This window comes from Peromyscus californicus, unplaced genomic scaffold (genome assembly GCF_007827085.1).
Source record: "Peromyscus californicus insignis strain IS unplaced genomic scaffold, ASM782708v3 Scaffold_4__1_contigs__length_199733344, whole genome shotgun sequence".
In the NCBI taxonomy this organism is placed as follows: Eukaryota; Metazoa; Chordata; class Mammalia; order Rodentia; family Cricetidae; genus Peromyscus; species Peromyscus californicus.
In genome coordinates this window covers 77,891,480-77,913,331 of record NW_026294562.1, presented here as the reverse complement: position 1 = coordinate 77,913,331, position 21,852 = coordinate 77,891,480, and the positions used below count along the sequence as shown (strand labels likewise).

Here is a 21,852-nt window from a genome sequence, read left to right as displayed (position 1 = left end):
GTTGTGCTGAGGAGGCCAGCACCCACCTGGAAGGACTGGCAAGAGTTGGACTGGCTGTTAGAGAGGGACAGTGTGCTCTGGATCAGGTTCTGTAGCACCAGGAAGTGGATGTCCTCCACACTGAAACACAGTAAGTACCGAGACTGCAGGAGGCTGCTGGCCCACAGCAACCTCCTGAGAGGGTAAGTGCACACACGAGAAACACTTAGTTAAGACACTGCAATCCCACAGAAGTGCTGTGAATGCTGACGCAGTCACAAAACCCAAGTAAAAGGCAGTTCCTAGACTTACTAATTGTTCAAGTCTCATAACAACAACGACAACAATCTGTTCCCAGCTAGATGTCTGCCTATAATCCCAGAACTAGGAGGCTGAGATGGGAAAGCTGGCCCACAGAGCAGGTTTCAGGCCAGTGCAGAAACAGAGTAAGGTACTGTCTCAACAAACAAAAGTATCTTCCCTTAGAGGGTATGGAACAATATGGTGTGTAACCAGCTTCTAAAACAGCTAGTAAAAGTAAGCTTTTTCTTTCCCTGACTCTAAATGAGAAAAAAAAGATCATTCTGTGCTAAAATCCAGATGAATATTTCTTTACAGGATGGGAAAAAAACCAAAAACGCAGTGTTTTCTGTTGGGTTGAGCTCACTTAAGAGCAGGCAGGTGACATCTGAGGTTAGGCCGTGGCCAACTTCCTCTGTAAAGGGCCAGACCCCATGGGCTCTAGTAAAACCACTCAGCACAGAAAAGGAAACAGTACAGACAGCACATCAAATGAACATGGCTTGTGTTCTAAAAAGTTATTCACAAAAGCAGGTGGCAGGCTGGATTTGGCCCTAGGTTCCCCATTGACGCTGTAGCTGAGAAATGGAGCTTACCTATTAAGTTCATCCTCCTTCCTGACACGGTCCTTCTCATCTCCGATTGCCAACACTCGGTATCTGCATAGGAGGCAGAAGAGTATGCCGGTGGGGCAGGGTGGCCTTCCACCAAGCTGGCACTTGCTCATGGTGGCCATTCATTGCTGAAGGGCTGAACAAGCCGAACTCAGCACACACAGAAACCACACCAGATTTCACCCACTAAACAAGTCCATTCTTATGACTTGAGGATCAGGAGAGTCAGTGTCCTCTTACAAAGCATGGTGGGTACACATGGATAGGCAGGGACAGAGGGTGTAAAATTGTGGGCTCACTGAATAGAAGTCAAGCAAAGTGAGGAACGTGGAAAAGAACACAAAGAAACGGTCTGTGTATGTTTATGGGTGTGTGGTGGATCTGCTTATTTGTAGGTTGCAAGTGCACATACGTGCAAGTGTATGTGTGTGGAGGTCAGAGGTTGACCTTGAGTATCTTCCTTAATCACTCTGCATTATTTGTTGAGGCAGGGTCTTTCACAGGAGCCTGCAGCTTGCCGATTAGCTAGTCTAGCTAGCCAGCATGCTCAGGGATCCCGTCTCTGCCTCCTGTGCTGTGAGTATAGAAAGGCTGCTATGATCACCTGGCACTTATGTAGGTGCTGGAGGTCTGTCTGAACTCATGGAAACCAAACAGGAAGGTGCTATGAGGCTTAAGGCAGGAAGACGGATAGGCAGAGGGATGAAACTGATGGAAGGCTATGGTGAGGGTGAGGAATGATTTTTAGTGTTTTATTGTGCTTACTGATCTTAAATAATAACATACTACATATAACATTATGTATCTTATAAGTATATACCATTATTATCTGTCAACAGGAAATGAGTAAATTGGACCTGATGCTGCATACCTGTACTACAGTATCTGGGAGGATGAGGCGAGAGGATATGAATTCAAGGCCAGCCTGGCTACATGTAAGACCCTGCCTCAAAACAAACAAACAAACACAAGCCACCAATAACAAATTGAGGAGTTGGGGGTTTGCTCTGAGGTACAGCATTTGCCTTGTATGTATAAGGTCCTAGGTTTAATCTCCAGCATATGGAAATAAAAATAAATAAATCTTACAAATAAGCAACAGTCTTGATGGCAGAAGAAGAGAATACTTCCTGTCTTTTCTGTGAATTTTATGCAATATCACTTTACATGAAATTAAAGTCAATATAAATTCATGGAACTAATTGTTAAAACCTCAGGTTTCACCAAGTCATTCCTTTGGTTTTCAGAAAAGTAAAGTAAAACCTCAACTCTGCAATGGTAAATTTTACCTAAAATTTATTGACAGAAAAAGTGCCTTTTCAGAAAATTCCACTTTCATCTTAAGGGGAGGGCATGGAAGTTTCTTCCATCCTGCCTGGTCCACAGAGCACTTACGGCCAAAGTCAATGTTATTGGCCACACCTGCAACTCACTTTTCCTTGAAGTGTATAGAGCTCTGCTTTTACATCCTTAAAACTGTCTTCATTTAGGATTACAAGCAGCCTCTTGTTTGAATGCACATGTGTAGGAACATGAACCACAAACGTGGGCACAGACATTGAGATACCATCAAGAGTGAGCATAAACCGCACATCCATGCATGGAAATTATAGATGGTGCTTTACTGCCAAATAAAAACAAAACCCAGGAAACAGCTACAGCTAGGGTGGTGACACAGGCCCATAATCCTAAGGATCAAGAGGCTGAGGCAGGAGGAATGCTCAGACTTAGGGACTAGCCTGGACTACATAGATCTGTCCCACCACATACAAAAAAAGGGCAATTACCATGGAGGTCTCAAAGAGTGGACACTATATTCACTACTAAATGAACCTCAGAGTATGATTCCCAAATGAAACACTGAGAGCGAGGGGTATCTCTCTGAGGATGGGGAGGAGTGTGTCTCCATGAGGATGGAGGAGGAGGGATCCGTATCTGGATGCTGCTGTGGAAACAGGCCTGGTTCATGCTCCTTCAGATTTTCCAGCTTCTCCAACTATTCTCATACTAGTATGTTCCTCTACACAAGTGGTGAGCCAAAAACCTAATCTCTCTTATGAGAGCCACTCGGCATAGGCCCTGGCCCTGCTTTGTGACCCTGGCCTGGGGACAGTGGCCTGTGCCTCCCTGGGACTGAAGCTGTGCAGTATGGATGCAGCTGTTCTGACACCTGGCTGTAGCCCTAAGGTAGATCACTGGGACCTAGAGCCACCCCCTTCCCTCTCCCTTCCTTCCATCTTATAGTCTCCTAATAAGTAAATCAACAAACTCAGCAAGAAGCACACACAACACAGAGCCTGGATTAGTTAGGTGGGCAGCAGGGACTCAGTGGGAGAAGAAACAAAGGTACCAGGATGTGCAGGGCCTCAGGTTACCTGGCATCAGGTGGTCCTTGGAGGGTCAATGCAAGGCCAAGTACAGCCAGGCAGGCACTGTCCAGCTTGCTAATCTCTGCTACCCACCTGCAGAGTGCAAGGCTCTGCCCATTCAGGACAAGACACCTACTTGGCAAAGAGCTCCTGAAGTGTGTTGGGGATCTCAAGATTGGGGTTCCTCAGGCCAGAGCTGAACTTTTCTTTCAGCTTCTCCACAAATTCTTTAAACTCCTTGGCACAAACCTGTAAGACAAGAGCTTAGCTGTTACGCCTTCCCATGGGATGGAGGCTGTGCAAGCACCAAGGACACCGTGAGCAAACTCCTCTGGCAGCCATGCCCCACAAACACCATATCCTGAGTCCCCTGTCACCGGAGTGGTGAACTCTCACTGCTATGCCAGGACTCTGGAGTCCATGGGGTCCAGTGACACTGACAGCTCTCATACCTGTTCCCCACCTCCCCCAGGCTGAGGGGAGATGCAAACATGGCCTGCACTGTCCCCACCGTGCACATGGACAGGCTAGCTGCCAGGCACACGTTGCTCTATTACCTCTTTTCTCTCAGCTTGGTTTTCCCTGGCTGCCCTGTGTAAGCTGACTTCTCCAACTTCTCCAGACCCTCATGCTCACCTGTGGCCTGCTGCCTCATGCAGACTTATCCGAGAAGTCTCTTCTTAGCCTCATACCTTTCCGAGAGCTCAGGCTCAGAGAAGCAGGGCTAAAAGCCTGGGATGCATGTAGTCACAGAAGACTGGCTTCCTCTCTGGACCTGGGCAGGCCTCAATTCCTGTCAAACCTGGCTGCAAACCTGGGCTGTCGCTATGCTCCAAGGGGGTTATACCCCTCCCTTTTACTGTGTCCACTCGGCTGCCCCCAGCTTCCCAGGTTCAGGCCAGAGTAGATACCTCTAAAAAGTTCACAGGAGCAGACATGCCTACTGACTGTTTAGTACCCAGTCTTTCTTATTAGTAGAGGTGTTCGAGTTTGGTGTGACTGGCCTCTTAGGATGAGCCAGTGTGCCAATCCATTCATGTCACCTCAGCCTCTGTATGAGGGTCCACTGGGAGCTTCTGGAACTCTGCCCAGAGGTTCCATGTTCAAGATGGAGAGCTGAGCTCTGGTGATTACTCTATTACTCTCTATTCTTTCATGGTAGCGTGAACACAGCCCACTACTCTGACTGCTTTGTTTATATGACAGGTGAGGTCTTCAGCCTCCCGAGGCTGGATTTGCTTGGTGCATGCACTTCAGTATTCCTGGCTGTCTTAGACCGCTGTAGGCCCATGCCTTCCTCACCTGGGAGAAGACTTTCCCATGTGACGAAGGCCAGGGCATTCTCTACCTGTTCTAGGGGCAGACACACACCCCTCCCTGGGCTTTCCTAGTAACAGGTCTGACACGGGTATAGCAGGGTCTAAAATGGCTGACAGCAGGTCAACACACTCTGAGCCATGGCAGAAGTACCTGGGCCCGCACAGCTACCTCCTTCCTATCAGACACCATCTGGCCCACCTGACGGTAAACCCACAGAGCAGCTTTCAAAAGTCTCTGCCTGCGATTTCTAAAGAGTTGCTTTGTTTTCTTAACAGGCCCCAAGCTCAACAGCATTTGAAAGTACCAAGTCATACACGGTCAACTTTAAAATGGATGCCTGGAGTCAGGGTCAATGGTCCTAAGCACGGGCAAGCTGACTATGTTTGTAGGGTCCTGAGGGCTAGCCAGTTCCTCAATGCCTATCTTCAGAGTGCACTGGGCCCTGCCACTGCATGGGACTTACCTTTGGGTCTTCGTAGTTACCCTTTCGACTCATGAAATCTCCAACGAGTGCCTTATCCTGGTACACCTCTGCCAGGCAGACCCTGTGGGAAGGAAAGTCCAGTGCTGTTGAAGTTGCACCCTCCTCTGTTGGAACACTGGGAGCCGATGGCCAGCTCCCTGAGAGCTATAATCTACCTAAGCACTGGTGGGACAACTAGCTTTGGGGAATGAGCACCCTGCAGTGAGCTGCACCCAATGCAAGTCAGGCTGGTCAAGGCTCACATTTCCATCTTGGCTTCTATCTTCCATGGAGAGACTGAGGACAACGCCATTCTCCCTCAGCCCTACCCCATCACAGGGATTTGGATAGGACCAACAGAAGTGTGTGTGTGAATTTTAAACTACTGTACACCACCATCTGCTATCAGAGGTCCTGGCCCCAGCACTGCTGTCCCCCTGCCAGCCTGTCCATTCCTGTGAGGACAGTGGAACCTGGCTTGCCCAAAGGGAAGTAAAGGAGAAACAAGCCTATCAAAGGCCCAGCCAGCCAGTCTGCCATCTCTGCTGTCAGGGAATGGAGAGGCCTGGGCTGTGAATGCTGTCCTTGGTTTTCATCACCTGACTTCCAGGTGAGCAAATGACCTCATCTCCAGTCCACAGGAGGACAGGATCCCAGGGCTGCTGACTCTGGAACCCCCTTTCTTTCTTTGTCCCAGGGCATGCTGGGAGCAGGGAGCCCAAGCCTCAGACCCTCTTCCCTGACAACTCTCTACCATTTTGACACACCTCTTGACAGGTGGGCATTTTTCCTTCAGAGAATTCTTTCAGGTAGGAAACAAGAACATTCTATAAATAAGCAAAAGTGGCTTCATACAAGAAAGGCCCTAGGCATGCAATGTGGACACGGCCTGGCTGACTGCAGGTGACCAGCAGTGCAGAATCGCTGTGCCCTGGCTAACCTGAAACTGGAACAGTACAGGACACTCTTCTGTCCCTGCCTCCCACCCTATCCAACTCTTGCACTGGTGGCATGAGGTGGATACCTCCCAGCTCCACAGAATCTCTCTGGCCTTCCCTCCTTGGTCCCCTGTGGAGGAAGCTGTGGGAAGGCTCTTCCACAGTAAGGAGACAGTGGATCGGCCCTGCAGCCAAGAAGATGCTTTGTGATTCCTAAGTACCTGCTGTCCCCACAAGGCCTGAGCCTCACCCAGAAGGACGTGGGGACAACCAGTTCTGCCAAGGGGATACAGTGTTAGTGTTCTCTGTGTTCTTTTCCCAAGAATGAGCTCTGGGAAGTTCTTAGGACTGCTCTGATCACAGCAGTGCCAGTCAGTCCCTGCCCTCCACGCATGGGGATACCAGGACAGATGCACAGTGAGCCTCACTCAGCGCCCGCTCCCAAAGGTGATCTATAAGCTCATGTGCAAGTGCCCAGAACCACACCTGCTCTAGAAGGTCATGTCTGTTTCACCTGCAGACTCCAACACCTGGACAGCCACTGTACTTATCACACTTTACCTGGATTCCATCCATACCCGAGTCTGAACACAACGGGTAAAGGGGAGAAAAGGAGCTACAAGTGCTGGAATAAGGGCTGGCACGATCCAGCTGCAAATGTGGCTTACTTGTAGTTCATAAAGGCTTGGGGATTCTTGACTATGTAGCGAGCTCTTCGTCCAACTGAGTGAGATGTCTTATCCAAAGACTCTTCAAAGGTAGCATGTAAAATGTCCCGCACAACCTGCCAGGTGACAAATGGTCCTTTCACCTAGTCCAAACACAGAGTGACAGTTAGTACCTGCAGAGCCCATATTCAGGACAGCTAACAGAAAGGATTGGGAATGAGTGTGTCCTAGGAGCCTGTTTCCCCAGGGAGGCTCAGAGCGTTCACCTCATGTTCGCCTACCTACACTGTACCAAGTGAGACCTGGGTACAGAAAAACAGGACAAGTCCTCAACATCGTATGGGATTGTACTTCCTGGCACGCACTGAGGAAGGCCCCAGTATCAGGTAAGGTTAAGAGAACGGTAAATGTGCTTCGGGAGTTTTGCTTCTTTCTTTTGGTACTGAGGTAGGGTCCTCTCTGGGCAGTCAGGGCTGGCCTGGAACTCCTGACTCCTAGGATCAAAGGTGTGCATCACCGTGGGTAGGTAGAGAGTGTTACAGACTGATATATTCTGTGTTCTCAGAGGCATTCTGTACTGTGTGCCTTATATCACATCATCTTCTAATATATATACTGGAAGAAACAGAATGAACTAAGACAGCAAACTCAGAACATGTCAGAAAATAAACAACACACAGGAAAGGGTTAAAGACAGGTGATTTTCCTAACAATGCTAACAAGATGCCACCAAGTTCAAGAGAGGAGTGGGGGGCAGGTGATGGGGGAGGGGAGGCATTCTTGACCACCAGTGCTGTAATAAAGAGCCATGTGAGAGGCAGCAGACAGAGTTCAGGATGGTACTGGGCACCTCTCCATCTTCCTTAGGGACAAATAGAGATGGAATTTAGGAAAGGGTGGGGTGCAAGCATTGGAGACAATGGATCAGAACAGGGATGGAAAAAGCAACACGGGCCCTAACTGGCTTCTCCTGGTTGGTATGCTGGTGACCAGGACACAGATCAGCCCGTCAGAACCGCTCTATTTGCTGACATCACTGCCTGCAGTGGCCCTGACCCAGTCGGCGTGGAGCTCATATCCTGTTGGCCTCTATAAAGAGCATGGGTTTGCTCATGCCTTGTTGCTCGCCATGCTAGCAGGAAGCACAGAGCCAGGGGTCATGAGGTGCTGTGGGAACGTGAAACACAGGAACTCTGGTGGGGCTGTAGAACCTGTCACCAATAGAAGCATGGAAGGGTTTGCTGACTGAAAACAAGGCAGGGAAGTTACAGTGAGTGTGGAAGACAAATGTGTAGGGCTACGGCCAGGAAATGCCAAGTGTCTTTGCCATAGGGGTACAATTACTCTAGGGCCCAGGTGTACCAAAACTACAGAGCCAAGGTGGAAATCATGGTTCATGGTACTGAACACACCAAGCCACTACAGGCAGACAACACAGAAGGAAGGAAGGGGTGGGCAGCAGACAAGAGTGAAATGGCTTGACCTGCTCCACTGCAGCCAGGCCTGCTCCACTGCAGCCAGGCAGACGTGCACACGCATCTAACTGAAGGCTGGAGAATGTGCAGGCTGGCAGTGCAAGTCACAGGATTCTGGGAAATGCTCTTCTGGGCAGCTGCTGGGAGTGGTAATAAGTCCAGAGCCACAGCTCTCACAACACAGCAAAGGGCTGCTCCCAGGGCCTGGGGCAATGGCAAGTACCTTGGTATTGAGGACATTGCTGGCAATTCGGCAGAGCATCAGCAACCCATCCTCCTGCATGGACCAGGAGACACGCAGCCGGGTCATCATCCGGAGGGCATTCTGGTCAGCCTCATCTTGGTAGCGCAGCTTTTTGCTTTTGGCTTCCGGGTGCTCTCCTAGAAACACAAGGGGAGAAGAGAGGAACCTTCAGCAACTGGCTTGAGGCAGCTTTTCTTCCAGAGGGGAAGGGCCCCAACTGCAATGGCAAGAAGTGACCAAGCCTACCAGCTACTAGACAATGCCCAATTCCAAACAAGCAAACCAGGAAGGGCAGTTCTTTTACCCATTTCTCTGGCTGAATGTCATGGGTTCAGGTTAGGCAGTATGAACATGGCCCTCACAGCCAGAGAAATGTGACAGTAGGCCTTCAATCATGGAATCCACTGGTTTTTACCATCCTGAAGCAGCTAGCCTGATAGAAAGATGGAGGGAGGGGTCTTTTGAAGACACAGCTAGAGCAGCAGCCTAGAGGGTTGGGGCAGGGTTTTCCAGAAGTTTTGAACCAGTGTCCAATATATGGTATGGTTTCTTCCATAGTCAGGATCTATGGGTTCAGAAATCAAGGAGTAGAAGCGGATAGTTCCACTCACTGTCACTCTAGTGACCCACTAGGAAAGTTTGATTCTTCTTCCTGGGACCTCAAGTTTTGGTTCTAGAGTGGGGAGTGCTCCTGCCAGGAGCCAGAACAAACTTTCCACTGAATGGGAGGCTCATCCTCCCCCCGGCCACTCTGGACTTCTGATGCCAACAAGCTAAGAAAGGAGTAACAGTGTTGATCTAGATTACCAAGGGGAAAGTGGACTGCCTCTCCACAATAGAGGTAAAACAGATTATGTCTGGAGTGCTGTGGTTCTCAATCTGTGGGCCATGACCCCTTCAGTAAACATCTTATCTCCAAAAATATTTACATTACAATTCATAACAGTAGCAAAATTACAGCTAAATGAAGTAACAATGAAAATAATTTTATGGTTGGGGTCACCCCAACGTGAGGAGCTGTATTAAGGGTCACACTAGGAAGGTTGAGAACCACAGCTTTAGGGCATCTCTTGGTGCTACCATGTTCTGTAATTAAAGCCAATGGGGAACAAAACATCCAGGCAGGATGACAAAGGGCACAGACCCTTCAGGAATGAAGGTACAGGTCACTCCTCCAGGAAGAGAACCAAGACTTGCTGAGGTGCTCGCTGAGGGTGGAGGAAATACAGAACCAGTAGTACAAGGAAGCTTGGCCCCTCTGCCTGCTTGCTTTCATTTATCAAGGCCATTTCTTCTCCGGCATCAGAGCCTACTTCTTCGGGATTCCAGCGTATACTTACTGAAGATGAGCTGAGACATCCAGCCTCATGGACTAAGCAACAACTGGATTCATTGGTAGACGGCCATTGTTGGACTAGCTGGACCACAGCTTGTAAGCCATTCTAATAAATCCCCTTTACACGCTCATTCCGTTCCTCTCATCACCTACCAATCTACGATTGCTCCACCGGGTTGCTAAGTCCTCTGAAGGTGCCTTATAGAGATGTTTCTAGAACATGTTCAAAGAATAAGTGGGGTAACCAGTAGCAGCCTCTGAGCCCCCAAGTATCTGTGTGCCTGTGACCTCAGGGTGCATGTAGATTCTTACACACTACAGGGATGGCAAGGCCTATGCTCTAGGGCTGTCTTGAAGACCAAAAACAACAGTATAAAAACTTGTCCTGGGGTCAGCAAGGTAAAAATGTCTCAGCACGTAAAGTGGTTTGTAACAACGTGTATTTCAGAACCCTATGTACATATACATAGGTAAGTGCAAAACTATTAGAAGAACAGCACAAAGAGACCTCCTGCAAAGCCCACCTTGAGGCTGACCTTGACTGCCACTTGGTGGAGAAGCCCCCGAGAGCGACAGTAAAGCGTGCCTCTGGGTGTGCCCAGCATCCCTCCCTGCCTCCGTCTGCCTGAAAGTGAGCCACTCTCTACCACATGCCCCCTGCCATGAAGCTCTGCCTCATCAGCCCAGAAACAGACCATGGACCAAACCTCTCATACGGTGAGTCAATATATCCTTCCTCCCGAAGTGGCTGGCACAGCTATTGTCAGTGACGACAATCACAACAGCACAAGATGCCTGCTATGTAACAAGGAGCAGCGGACAGTACCATCATACAGTCACACTGTGGGAGCGCTGGGTTAGAATCCACACACACATCAAGCCACTGCATTTTCCCTTTGAGGAATACTGCTCTATATCCTGGTCTTTCATGTATCTGGAACAGGCTAAGTTGAGGGCTATGTCAAGTGATGGGATGTTTATTATGAATGCCAGCAACACAAACCAATAAAGTAGGTTCCTGCTTAAGCACTTTTCTCTGAAGAATCTGCAGCCATGGTTCACGTTAAAACATACGGCCTACTTAGGGAACAGTCCCCTCGGCGCTCACTTCCATTAGAAGTACAGTTCAGATGAAAAACAAGACTAGAAAGCGCCAAGGAGGGCTGTGCTAGTTCTGAAGGAACAGTGCAGGTTTAAATGATTCCCAGCTTCCTCCTAATTACTCTTCAACAGGACTGAGCTTGGCCAGATGAGCAGAGACAGACACTCAAAGGCAAACCAAGAGAGAAAGGATCTTGCTAGGAAGATTTTCCAGGTAAGATGAAATCAGAAGGCTGATAAAGAGAAAGGCTGGCAAAACAAAGCACACAGCCAGAGAAAACTGGAGAAAGGGTTCATTCTTAGATGGGCTATGGACACAGCAAGTCAGGGCTACAGACTGGGGAAATGGACACTTTGCAGGATGAACCCAGGCCCTGTGGAGCAATACTGCCATGTGCCATGGACATACAACGATAAGGTCACGAACACCCCCAGGTACCTCTTCTCCTTCGCTTGATCTTTCTGATAGGCTCCTTCTTCAGCCGCTTCCGCTTCTGGCTCTTCCCACCACGCACTTTACGGTTCCTGCCAGGGGTAGGTTCTCGGTCCAGTTCAAACTGTTCCTCCTTGTCAGCACAGAGCTCGGTATCAGCTCTCCCCTCTGACCAGAGTGGCAAACGGCCACTGCCTAGAAATAATCAGAGGATACAACTGCTTGGCATAGCCCCTGTAGAGGCCATACAGGCCAGCAGAATCCACGGTGGTGGTGGCCTGAACTAGCCTCATAGTTGGCACTGTTTAGTGTGGACGCTCAGCATACACACCTCCGGATCCAAGAGGCATTGGGCGCTTAGACAGGAACGTCTGGAGTCTTCCTGTGAGCCCATTCTCGGGGGTGTTGTTCTGAAAGGTAAGCACAGCACTGGGGTGAGCTGTGAACTTCCATGGGTCTCTACAGTCACTCAGTCCCTGCACGGGCCCTCCCTCCTGGAGGCATTATGCCACCAGACTTTGTGTGTCTCTAAAAAGGAGCACCCAAACACGTGACAGTGTAAGCCAGAAAAACCAATGGGAAAGCAAACTCTAGGCCAGTGTCCCCTCTTAGCAATAGTGATGATGGCTCCAGGCGCAGGGGTGGAGTGTCCCCAGGAGCCTACCTTTCTGGCTTTGTTGATAATGTAGCTGGTCCAGACCCAGTTGCGCTTCAGGTGTGCATAGAAGCTAGAATCCAGCCCAGCAGCTCCTAGCCCATCTCCAGGGACTAAGCCTTCATCTACAACTTCTCGGCTCCCCCTGAGACAAGGCAAATAGAAAAAGAGCCCTTCCTTGTAAGTTAAGAGCCTGCATATCGAGTGGGAGAACCCTGTGTGCATGTGTGATAGTGTTCACTTTCCCAAGACAGTAATGAGCAGGCAGAAAGAAAGAGCTTGGAGTGCTATAGGTTGGGAAGCTGTTAATTTTTCAGAAATCAAAAAGTCTGATTTTCATGTGAAGTTGCCAGCTTCTAAATTCTGACATAAATTTCAGAAAAAGTTATGTTCAGAAACATGTCTTGGGCCAGACATTGTCCATGGAAACCAAATTGCTGCCTCTGGCTTCCAGCCTAAGTTGTTAGCCAAGGCTAGGGCCACAAAGGTGGGTGTCCCGGCCTTCAGGGGGTGGTACGCACGTGGTGTACTCCAGCATGGCACACTTGCGCTCCAGGTTGTGCTTATCCATGGCGCTCTCCTGCTCCTTCCGCAAGCTGCCTTCTGGGTCACTGCCCTGATCAGGGCAGATCTTCTGTGCACAGGGGCAACGCACCACACCTGGACAACCAAAGCAGGGCTCAGTGACATGTTTCCGGCCAGCTGCTGGCAGCCAGAGGGACAGTGAGCCATGGTCCCAGGTGAAGCCCTTCTCACAATGTTATGCAGAGAGAGGTAGGGAGAGAGCAGAGAGAGAAGGTGACAGCCACAGCAGGGACTTCTGAGGGGTCTCTATTGGTGCAGTCTGTTAAGGACTGGAGGGAAGTAGCAACCAGGGAAAGCCTCCTTCCTGGTTGGCTGTCATTCAGGCACTGGCTTGATGGCCAGTGAGTACAGCAAACTGGGAAGCTCAGGTAACTTTTCTTGGCTAGAATGGTATCTAAGAGACTGTGCTCAGCTTCACGCTACCCTACACATGTATACTGACAGCTTTGGTTTAGAAGACAAGGAACAGAGGCTCAGGGAGACTGCAAAGACTTTGTACAGGGCTATTGTCCGTTTGAGTGGACATGTGACACTTAAGTCATTCTGGTCATGTACATATTAAAGGTGCCCACCAATGTATTTGTTAAAAATGCCCTCTCTAAAAGTAAAAAAGGACCATCATGGGGGTGAGCAATAGAGAGAACAAGCAGGGCACAAGTGGGGAAATGGTGAAAACAGGGGCTTTAATCAGGGCAGGGGAGGGGGATAAATATGGAAGGAGGGTATAATAAAAGTTGTCTGAAAAAGTTATAAGGAATTACCTAAGAACACCTACCATACATGTTAAGTCTGTATACATATACATACAGTTGAAATGAAAGAATCCTTTCTGGGCTGACAATGCTCCTTCTAAGAGCTATAGACTATCTAACAAAAACCCCAACACCAGGTATGAGAAGCCCTCTTTTGAGGTGTTGGCCAGTGCTGTCTAAGAAACTACTAAAACATTTGAGCTACTGATGTTGCCCTTGGTTACCTCTCAGAGGTGGAAGGTAAGCCCCTATGGCTGAAGACACCATGTACTTTGGACACAGGACCTAGAGATCCTGAGCTAGATTTGATCTGAAAGCCTGCCCCCTGAGAACTAGCTTCCCTGGTACCAGGAGGCATCATACAAACGTCCAGCTCTGATGCCTAGGAAGCCCATCAATGACCAGCTGGCACGATAACCCTAAGGGTGCAGCAGTGGCACACATGCCTTGGCAGGAACCAACAGCTCTCTAACTGGACTTACGGCCTGCTCAGCAAGAGGGAAACCATGCCTGGTACTGGAAACCTAGCTAACTACCCAGGGCTAGAAGTCATAGATCTTGGAGGAGAACCTACAAGCACTCCTTACTGACATAATCCCTAACTACACTCTACCTCTCCATATATAATCACATATGAGTACAGTTCTCATTTCTCATCAAGGAGAATCTCTTTTAAACAAACAGAGAACATTATAGCAAACTATAACCAACCCCAATCAGACCCACTGACAGCACAACTCCCACACTGAGGCTCAGGGATCACTGTCGAAGAGGGAATAGAAAGACTAAGAGTCAGGAGAACAGGGAGCTGATTGTGAGATGAAGCCTCACCAACATGACTGCCTATAAAAGACCTGAACAAGGATAGCACCAATACCCACACGAATGTGAGGGGGAGGAAAGCTCAGGAGGCCTCCACCCTAAGCAAAGAACAACAGGCAACTAAGGAGTGCTGAGAGGAAGAGAAAGCATCTTCCCCAAGGAAGAGCACACCAAGTGGCTATCCAATATGAAATGATCAGCCCTGAAAACACACACACGAAAGTAACATATAACTGAGCCCGTTATATTTATATACTCAGGAATGAATACACACGTGCACACACACATACACACACACACAAGTATGTATTAAACAACAATTAAAGAAAAAGTAGTCATGAATTTGAGAAAGAGTAAGAGGTGCAGTACAAGAGAGAGGATGGAGGAAAGGGGGAAAAGATGTAATTATAATCTCAAAAAATAAAAGTATACTAAAAATTAATAAATCAACTTTAAAAACAAACAACAAACCAAATGCCCTCCCTGGATGGGGCCTAGGAAATAGCACTTTAATCTGCCATCCAGGTGACCTATGTGCACGCTGGATTTCAGACACCCCTACTTCACAGCACAACTGCGTCCTATGACACAGTGCTTCTCCACATTACTTGGGGCAGAAGCTCCTCAAATGTTTGCTGAGGAAAGGGACAATGGATGTCTCATTAATGACTGCAATAAGCCTGTGACATCTCTGCTCGGCTAAGAGGGACAAAAAATGCAACTGTCAGGCCTGAGAAACTGATGCAAATGACATACTGGTTCAAAAATTTTATATAGGTATAAACTACAGGGAATGAGAGTGCTTTAGAAACCTAGTAAGAGCTCCCCTCCCTTCTGAATCCCAAAGCATCACTGAAGCACAATGCAGAAAGAGCTGCCTGGACGCCTTAAAGCTCCTGACAGCGAGGGCACACTACAGTGTGGGTATTCAGTAACTCCACCAGCTTGTCCCCAGGTGTAAAGAAAGCAGTGTCTCTCTCATGTGGACAGAAAGCTCTGATGGTGACTGTGGGGCTTTGCAGCAGGAGCACCCGGGGAGAGTTCTACCCGCCGCCCCAGCCAAGCCCGGGGCTGTTCTTGCCCATGTACAGACAGGATGTTCACTTCAGAATGGCACTTTACAATACTTTGGAGATGTGCTAAAGAGATCATGGGAGGAAACAGGATGGGGACAAAACGCTGACCAGGCTTTCTGGGAGATGGCACTTAGACAGCCAGGACCAGCATAGAAGACAGACATTCAGGGATGAGACTGCTGAGCCCAGCACAGTCGACCCACACACGTTTCCCACTTGGTCATCAGCACACAGGACCCCCTTTCTGATCTCCTAACTCTCAGTCCATCCTCCAAAGGGCAGTAGGGTGTGTTTCCAAACACAATGTGCGTAAGCATTCCGCTCTCAACTAACCCTGCACTTCCTACAGAGCCCACCAGTCTGCTTCCAATCCTCTTCCACTCTCAGCTGCCATGCTCCCTCCACTGCCTCCTAACACACTCAAGGCACAAGCCACTTCCCCTGCCTCACGTCTTCTCCAGCCTCAGTGGCCTCAGACTACAGCGCTCAGCTCAGCAGTGGTCTCCTTAGGTGACTCTGAGCCCTGTGTGTCCCGACAGCTCTTATCACACTCTGGGTCTCTCTTGAGCTCCTCCTCCCTAGAACACAAGTGGCATGAGGACAGGGAACTGATGGCCTGGATGATGCTGGATAAATACCGACTCGCCCAGCTCTTGGGCAGATCAAATGCTTGGGCTTGGATGGGGCAGGAGCTTCCCATTTCAAGGCCCAACACAGTGCTTTACAAGGAGCCTCAGGGACACTCTGGCTTGAGGAGTGGTCTGAATGACAATGGACTCCATGACCCCAGGCTCTCTTCTAGCTCCGCACCTATGAGCACACCAAAGGGAAAAGAAGCAAGGGGCCCAGCAAGCCAGGATACCTAGTGGGGTGTTGAGGCAGATACACTGCAGGTCAAACCAGTAGCTTTCCACATCCTGCATAGAGTCCAAGACATAGAGACGTCTCTCGAAAGGCCGGCTGCTGTGGGCCAGGTTGTAATGTGGATCACAGATGGTGGTGTCAACAATGACTGCGTTCTTCTTCAGGAAAACGAAGACCTGCAGGAGAGACCCATCAGGAGATGAGGCACACAAGCATCAGCACCATCACGCTTGGGGGTGGGTTGACGATCAGGCCTGCCTCACTGGGCTGGAAGGCACTACCTGGTCTTTATCCTGGAACTTCTCTGTGGGTCCAAACTGCAGCAGCCCCATGTAGCACAGCCGCTGCAGGTTCTCCACCACCGAGAAAACGTACCGCCTAGAAGAGAGGGCACCTGGTTGCCACCACACACTGCACAGAGCTCTGAGGCCAGGAGAAGGGATGAGCTGCTCCTCTTTCTCCTACCTAGTCCCCCAGGGCACTGAGGCCCACAGTCACCTTGGGGCTTAATTTGGAAAGTAAATACAACAAGGGAACAAACCCAAACACTCCAGTAGCTGCAACTCTTTAGCAGTAACTTTTACTTATTAAAATCAAGTAATAAATGTACTAGCTCATGTCTTTGGTGAATAAACTACTGAGAATCTTGAGGCTGTACAGCCTGGCAGGCCAAGCCTTTTCTCTTCCCAGGACTGAGTGAACATGAGACCCCACCTTCTGGGATTTACTCTCACCTCTTATACAGAAGCTGCTGCCGGATGTGCCTGGGGAGGAAGCGGATCAGCGTGTGCTTCTTCAGAGGGTCATTTAGAAAATCCTCCAGGTTGTCCACCTACAGAGGCATCTGCAGGTTCAGCTCAGCCACAAGGCTCCCGAGAAAGCACTTAACACTATGACCTCCCCATCTCCGGCTTGGGTCTCTGTATCTCCCCTCCCAGCTGACCCAGCACACAGCAGAGGACAATAAATCACGCTGGGCCTGCAAGGAGGCACACAGCTGCTAAAGGCCTTCCAGGAGGCCAAGAGGAGTGCTCTCAGCAGGGAAGGATGACTGCTGATCCCCTGAGCCCAGTGATTTTGCCTAAGAGGAAGTTTCTGGAGGTGTCCACTCACACACCCACCACAACTGCATCAACATTTCATCTGCCAAAGCAAGAACTGGAACCTCAATGCCCCAAGTAGAAAATATTACTAAATTGTGTCAGTGGAGAGGACATATGAGTATAATCGCAATTCAGTTAAAACACACACACACACACACACACACACACCTAGAAGAAAATATACCAAAAACATGAATGACTCTGAAGGATAAGTTTGAGTTTCTACTTGCTCCTTCTGGACCAAGCTTCTAAAGTGTTTGCTGTTGCAGCACACCCATTTATCTGCTGACCTAGCCAATGATAAGCATTCCGAAGTACATGTAACTACCCACCTACCCAGCTGATTCCCTCATCACTTCTAATCTAATCTATGCAGAATAACAAATATTTGAAATGTTTTCCTTTGACTGACCATCTTGCTGCCCACCCACTATCCACTCATCCTTCTCCTCATCCATCACTTGGGCAAACTGGATCATGTGAGTATAGGCTTCCAGCCCTGCTAGCCCCACATATGACATGGCCCAGTCACAGGTACCTTGTAGCTCACTTGAACAACTTGGACAAAGATGGAGAGGGGCAGGCAGAGAAGAATGTCACTGACGAGAGCCCAGCCAAAGCCAAAGTCCCTGTGGATTGGGATGGGAGGGACGTAGCGCATCCACGAGATTTCATCCACATATACTAGGAAAAAGTCAAGAGTCATTCCGAGCAGACGGCATGTTCAGGAGAAAGCTGTCTCTCTCTGCCTTCTCCTAGTGCAGGCCTGTGGCTCTCACTTATTTCTGTCTCCCCTTACACCCCCAGGTGCAGGCCTGTGGTTCTCACTTATTTCTGTCTCCCCTTACACCCCCAGGTGCAGGCCTGTGGCTCTCACTTATTTCTGTCTCCCCTTACACCCCCAGGTGCAAGCCTGTGGCTCTCACTTATTTCTGTTTCCCCTTACACCCCGACCTCTACCCTCAGGTGCACGCCGGTGGCTCTCACCTATCTCTGTGGAGAGCTCCATTTCTGCCTCCCAGGAGCCGCTTTCTGTGCTGTCTCTGGCTTCCGAGGTGCCCCAGTCATCTCCGGAGGCGGGCTGGGCCCCTGGCCTGCCGGCCTCCTGCTTCCCTGCTCTCTTCTCACTGTGGTAAGTGGGCTGCTCCCCGGTGTGGCCAGCAGGATGCCCGTAGACCAGGTACCACAGGAACAGGTGCATCACCCGAAGGCGGGGCATCTTGGGAAGGAACCCTATGGAGCGCCCCAGTCCAGGCACTATAGGGAGAAAGGTGTGGGCAGTACTTGAGCAACCCCAGACTGTGTCTGGTCCAGTTCATCCTACAGCTACCATGGGCTACGCAGGGTCTAGGTGCCAGGGAGGTGACTTATCTACCACTGTGCAGACCAAAGCTGGCAAAGGTGTCTGTGAAGCTGCTCTTTACCTATGACAGGTTTGTAATTTTTGAGCGGGGTTATGCCCATTTTTTCATCCGTCTTTTTCACCCGTCCGCTTTCTGACTTTAAAGATGTGTTCGGGTCAGAGTCTGCTGATCCACTTGGGACCTCTGGCTCTTTGCTTTCCTCTTCTGCCTCCTCTTGGGGTGCTGGAGTCTGTGGAACTTTAACCCTGCAGGCCAAACGCAGGGTGCAGAAATATGTTGGAAGCAAAGACAAGACCTATCTGCCAGGCCTGGGGTTTCAGACTCAACTGATCATGGGCCCAGGCAGATGACACAAGTGAACGGTGTCTAAAACATGGAGGTAATAATGGGGACCTTCAGAGGTACTCACCAGCAAGAAGGGAAAGGAGCCCAGTGTGCTAGGTCTCCTGACACTACACAGATGCCAGCAACCAGGAACATTAAAAAACCTCATGGCAAATGGTCAGAAACTGTGACCAAGCATTGAGATTCTACCTCCAGGGTGGCCCTCTGCCCACCAAGAACCTAGCCACCTTAAAACTTGCTCCCTCAATGGTGCATTCAGCCACTTAGGATGAGTGAGACCTCGGGAAAGCAAGTGCAATGACTTAGGCCAGGATGAGACTGAGCTTCCTACAGAAGCACCAATGGGAAGTGCTCCAGTTGGTTACATTTCCCGGAGGGACAAGCATTAGGGCAGGTGGTGTGGTTCCGTGGGAAAGTGTTGGCCTAGCGTATGCAAGGCCCTAGTCTCATCTCCAGCACCATCCAAAGAAAAGGAAAATGATACATTAGAATGAAGAATACTCGGAGTTCAGAATTGGATGCCTCTGGCCAGCACACCCAGGATCTCATGCAGGTGCACACAGAGCCTTTGGGATGCTGCTCTGCTGGCTGCAGGCTACAACACAGACCTGGGCAGTTTAACTGTGAGTCTTCCACTTGCCTGTTTGCTGTGCTTGAGTTGGAGATCCGAAAGCGAACCTGCTCAATGGCACTTCTCACAAGAGGGTCATTCTGGTCCATGGATGGGTGCACGACCAGATCCACCTGTGGGGAGAGGTTGAGGTGTTCCAGAGGGCAGGGCAGGTTTGAACTGAGGTTCCATAGCAGGATTTCCAACACACCCACAATTCAGAGAGGCAAAAGACAGTTTGCTGTTTCACCTGCAGGAATCAGAACTCCTTTGGGGACCATGCCACCAAGTCTTGGACCCTAAGCCATTGGTCCTGCAGTTCCCTGTCCAGGCTGTCACAGCTCACTAGTTCTTCTGATAGCTGGAGCAGCTCCCCACACCTGCTCCACTGAGATTCTGGACTGCACATTAATCGGGAGAGGCGAGTATGGCATAGAGCAGTCTCTTGGCTGTGTGTTGCTAGGACCCTGGCAGTGCACCTCTGAACGACTGGCAGAGGAAGTAGGGCTGCTTTGTTATTACCTCTCCCTGGGAATCCAGGCAGAATGGTTACAGTGGTTACTGTTTCTTGAGCTACGGGGCTAAAATCCCGGGAGTGAGTAGCAGGTGTGTAGGAGTCAGGACATTAACTTCAGCACTGGCAGAAGTGGCACAGGTCGGGGAGCAAGACAGGCCATGAGTGATGAGACATGATGGACTGGGTACCCAGGAGAAGCCTGTGCTGTCACTGTAGAGTGAAGGGCAGCAGCTGTGTGGAGGCTGGGACAGGCAGCAGCCCCACCCCCACGTGCCCAGCTCAACATACTTGCTGGTAAAAAGAAAATCCCATGCCCACCTCTACACTGCATCCACCTATACTACTGACTTCTTTGTGAGACCCAAATGAGAGCCAGTTAGGCAACTTCTCAGAGAAATGAAAAGTACTAAGAGATGGCAGCTCCTATTGGCCCTGTTGTCCCAGGCTAGCAGCTAATTCTTCAACAGCCTCAGCTGAAGACTCCATTTCCATTTCTGTGACTGTGTGACCCTAAATACTGACCTGACATCCTCATCCCCTCCCCCAGGCTTTGACTGTCACTAGCCTTCTAGAATAGCACTACAGAAGTCAATCCTGAGGCCAGATAGTCTCCTCAGGCCCCAAATAGGGGAGGATTTGTTGCCCTCGACAGCAACACCCAGGAAATCCAACAGAGCAGCTTCTGGAAAACCTGCTGAAGTCATGGATGTCCCTGCTGATGGGGTCTCAATGTCCTTCAGTGAGACAGGCTGCCACATGACTGTCTGCCACTTCTCAAGTGGATTCACAACAGGCAGTTGTGGAGGAAGGAGCTAGGTCAAGGGGACTTGATGGCTTTATTTTGAAGTGACTTCAGCAGATATAAAAGCCCACTAGTCCTGTCTATATGCAACAGCAAAGTAAGTCATTTTTGGTATTGCTTTCTATAGCTCAAAAAAATAAGATATGTGAAAGCAGAAATGACCTTGCCCACTTATGACGGAAACAAAGTATCAAAGCAGGGCTCCTTTACAGTCAAGATGAAAAATCAAGTCAGGAATTAAGGGGCTGTGAAGACAGCCCCATTGCTTTCAGCCTCATGTCCAGCTGCGCCATCCCAATTACTCTGACCCTGAAAAATTGATGCTGTAAAATGTGTGCAAAGCTGCTGAGCTACAGTTACTATGGCAACGGCTCCCATCACAGTACTATAGAATAGACTGTCCCCACAGACTGGCCACCACCCTTCCAATGTCTTTGTGGAGAAAGTTCTTGCATTCCTAACACTGTCCTGCTTAACTGTAACAGGCTCTCCAGGCTGGGCCAGCACACTGCTCTAGTGCTCAGGTGGCTGCTCCCAGCAGCCACAGGAAGTTGGTAGGACCCTTGCCCTCCAGATTAAGAGGTCTAATGTGATGTCCCAATCACTAACAGCAAAGAATCAATCCAGATGCAACAATGACAAGGGACACTGGGCCAGAAAGTTTCCCATAGCACGAGGCTGGCTCTGTGGGCATCAGGAGAGGCCCAAGAGATTACCTTCTTCTTGATACCATCCTGAATGACCGTAGTCCGATACAATCTCAAGAGACCCTCCTCAGACAGGTTCCGAACCAAGCGGATAATGGACTTCTTACAGCACTTGGTGGAGACACCCTCTTGCTTTTCCTGGTCCATGATCATCTTCTGAATCCTGGATATCAGAGAAGAACACATTCCCATTTCAACATAGAGAGGCATAGAGGAACCACAACAAGTCTGTCTGGAACCAGGGGACTCTGCAGGAGCTCTTCACACATGGGGGCCTCTTGGAACATGAAACACCATCATTCTTGAGTAAACAAATTAGCGGAAGAGAGGCCACTACCCACAGCAGCTCCACAGCACTAGAAATCACGTGATCTGACAATAATCATGAACAAGGGAAGGGAAACGGTGCT

The 21,852-nt window shown here is 49.6% G+C and overlaps 1 protein-coding gene across 1 annotated transcript in view; it reads right to left on the bottom strand.

Moving 5' to 3' along the window:
- Gtf3c1 (general transcription factor IIIC subunit 1) overlaps positions 1-21,852 on the bottom strand; it is a 67,591-nt gene that overhangs the window by 10,817 nt on the left and 34,922 nt on the right. The window contains exons 12-29 of the mRNA XM_052761646.1: positions 21,452-21,605; positions 19,447-19,550; positions 18,522-18,706; positions 18,085-18,354; positions 17,636-17,781; positions 16,729-16,826; positions 16,276-16,372; positions 15,993-16,170; positions 12,417-12,555; positions 11,905-12,040; positions 11,572-11,650; positions 11,247-11,435; positions 8,350-8,507; positions 6,652-6,794; positions 5,046-5,127; positions 3,399-3,511; positions 876-938; positions 27-120 (exon numbers count right to left, since the gene is read on the bottom strand). Coding sequence (XP_052617606.1) covers positions 27-120; positions 876-938; positions 3,399-3,511; positions 5,046-5,127; positions 6,652-6,794; positions 8,350-8,507; positions 11,247-11,435; positions 11,572-11,650; positions 11,905-12,040; positions 12,417-12,555; positions 15,993-16,170; positions 16,276-16,372; positions 16,729-16,826; positions 17,636-17,781; positions 18,085-18,354; positions 18,522-18,706; positions 19,447-19,550; positions 21,452-21,605 — 2,428 coding nt within the window. The remainder of the gene's footprint in view (positions 1-26; positions 121-875; positions 939-3,398; positions 3,512-5,045; positions 5,128-6,651; positions 6,795-8,349; positions 8,508-11,246; positions 11,436-11,571; positions 11,651-11,904; positions 12,041-12,416; positions 12,556-15,992; positions 16,171-16,275; positions 16,373-16,728; positions 16,827-17,635; positions 17,782-18,084; positions 18,355-18,521; positions 18,707-19,446; positions 19,551-21,451; positions 21,606-21,852) is intronic.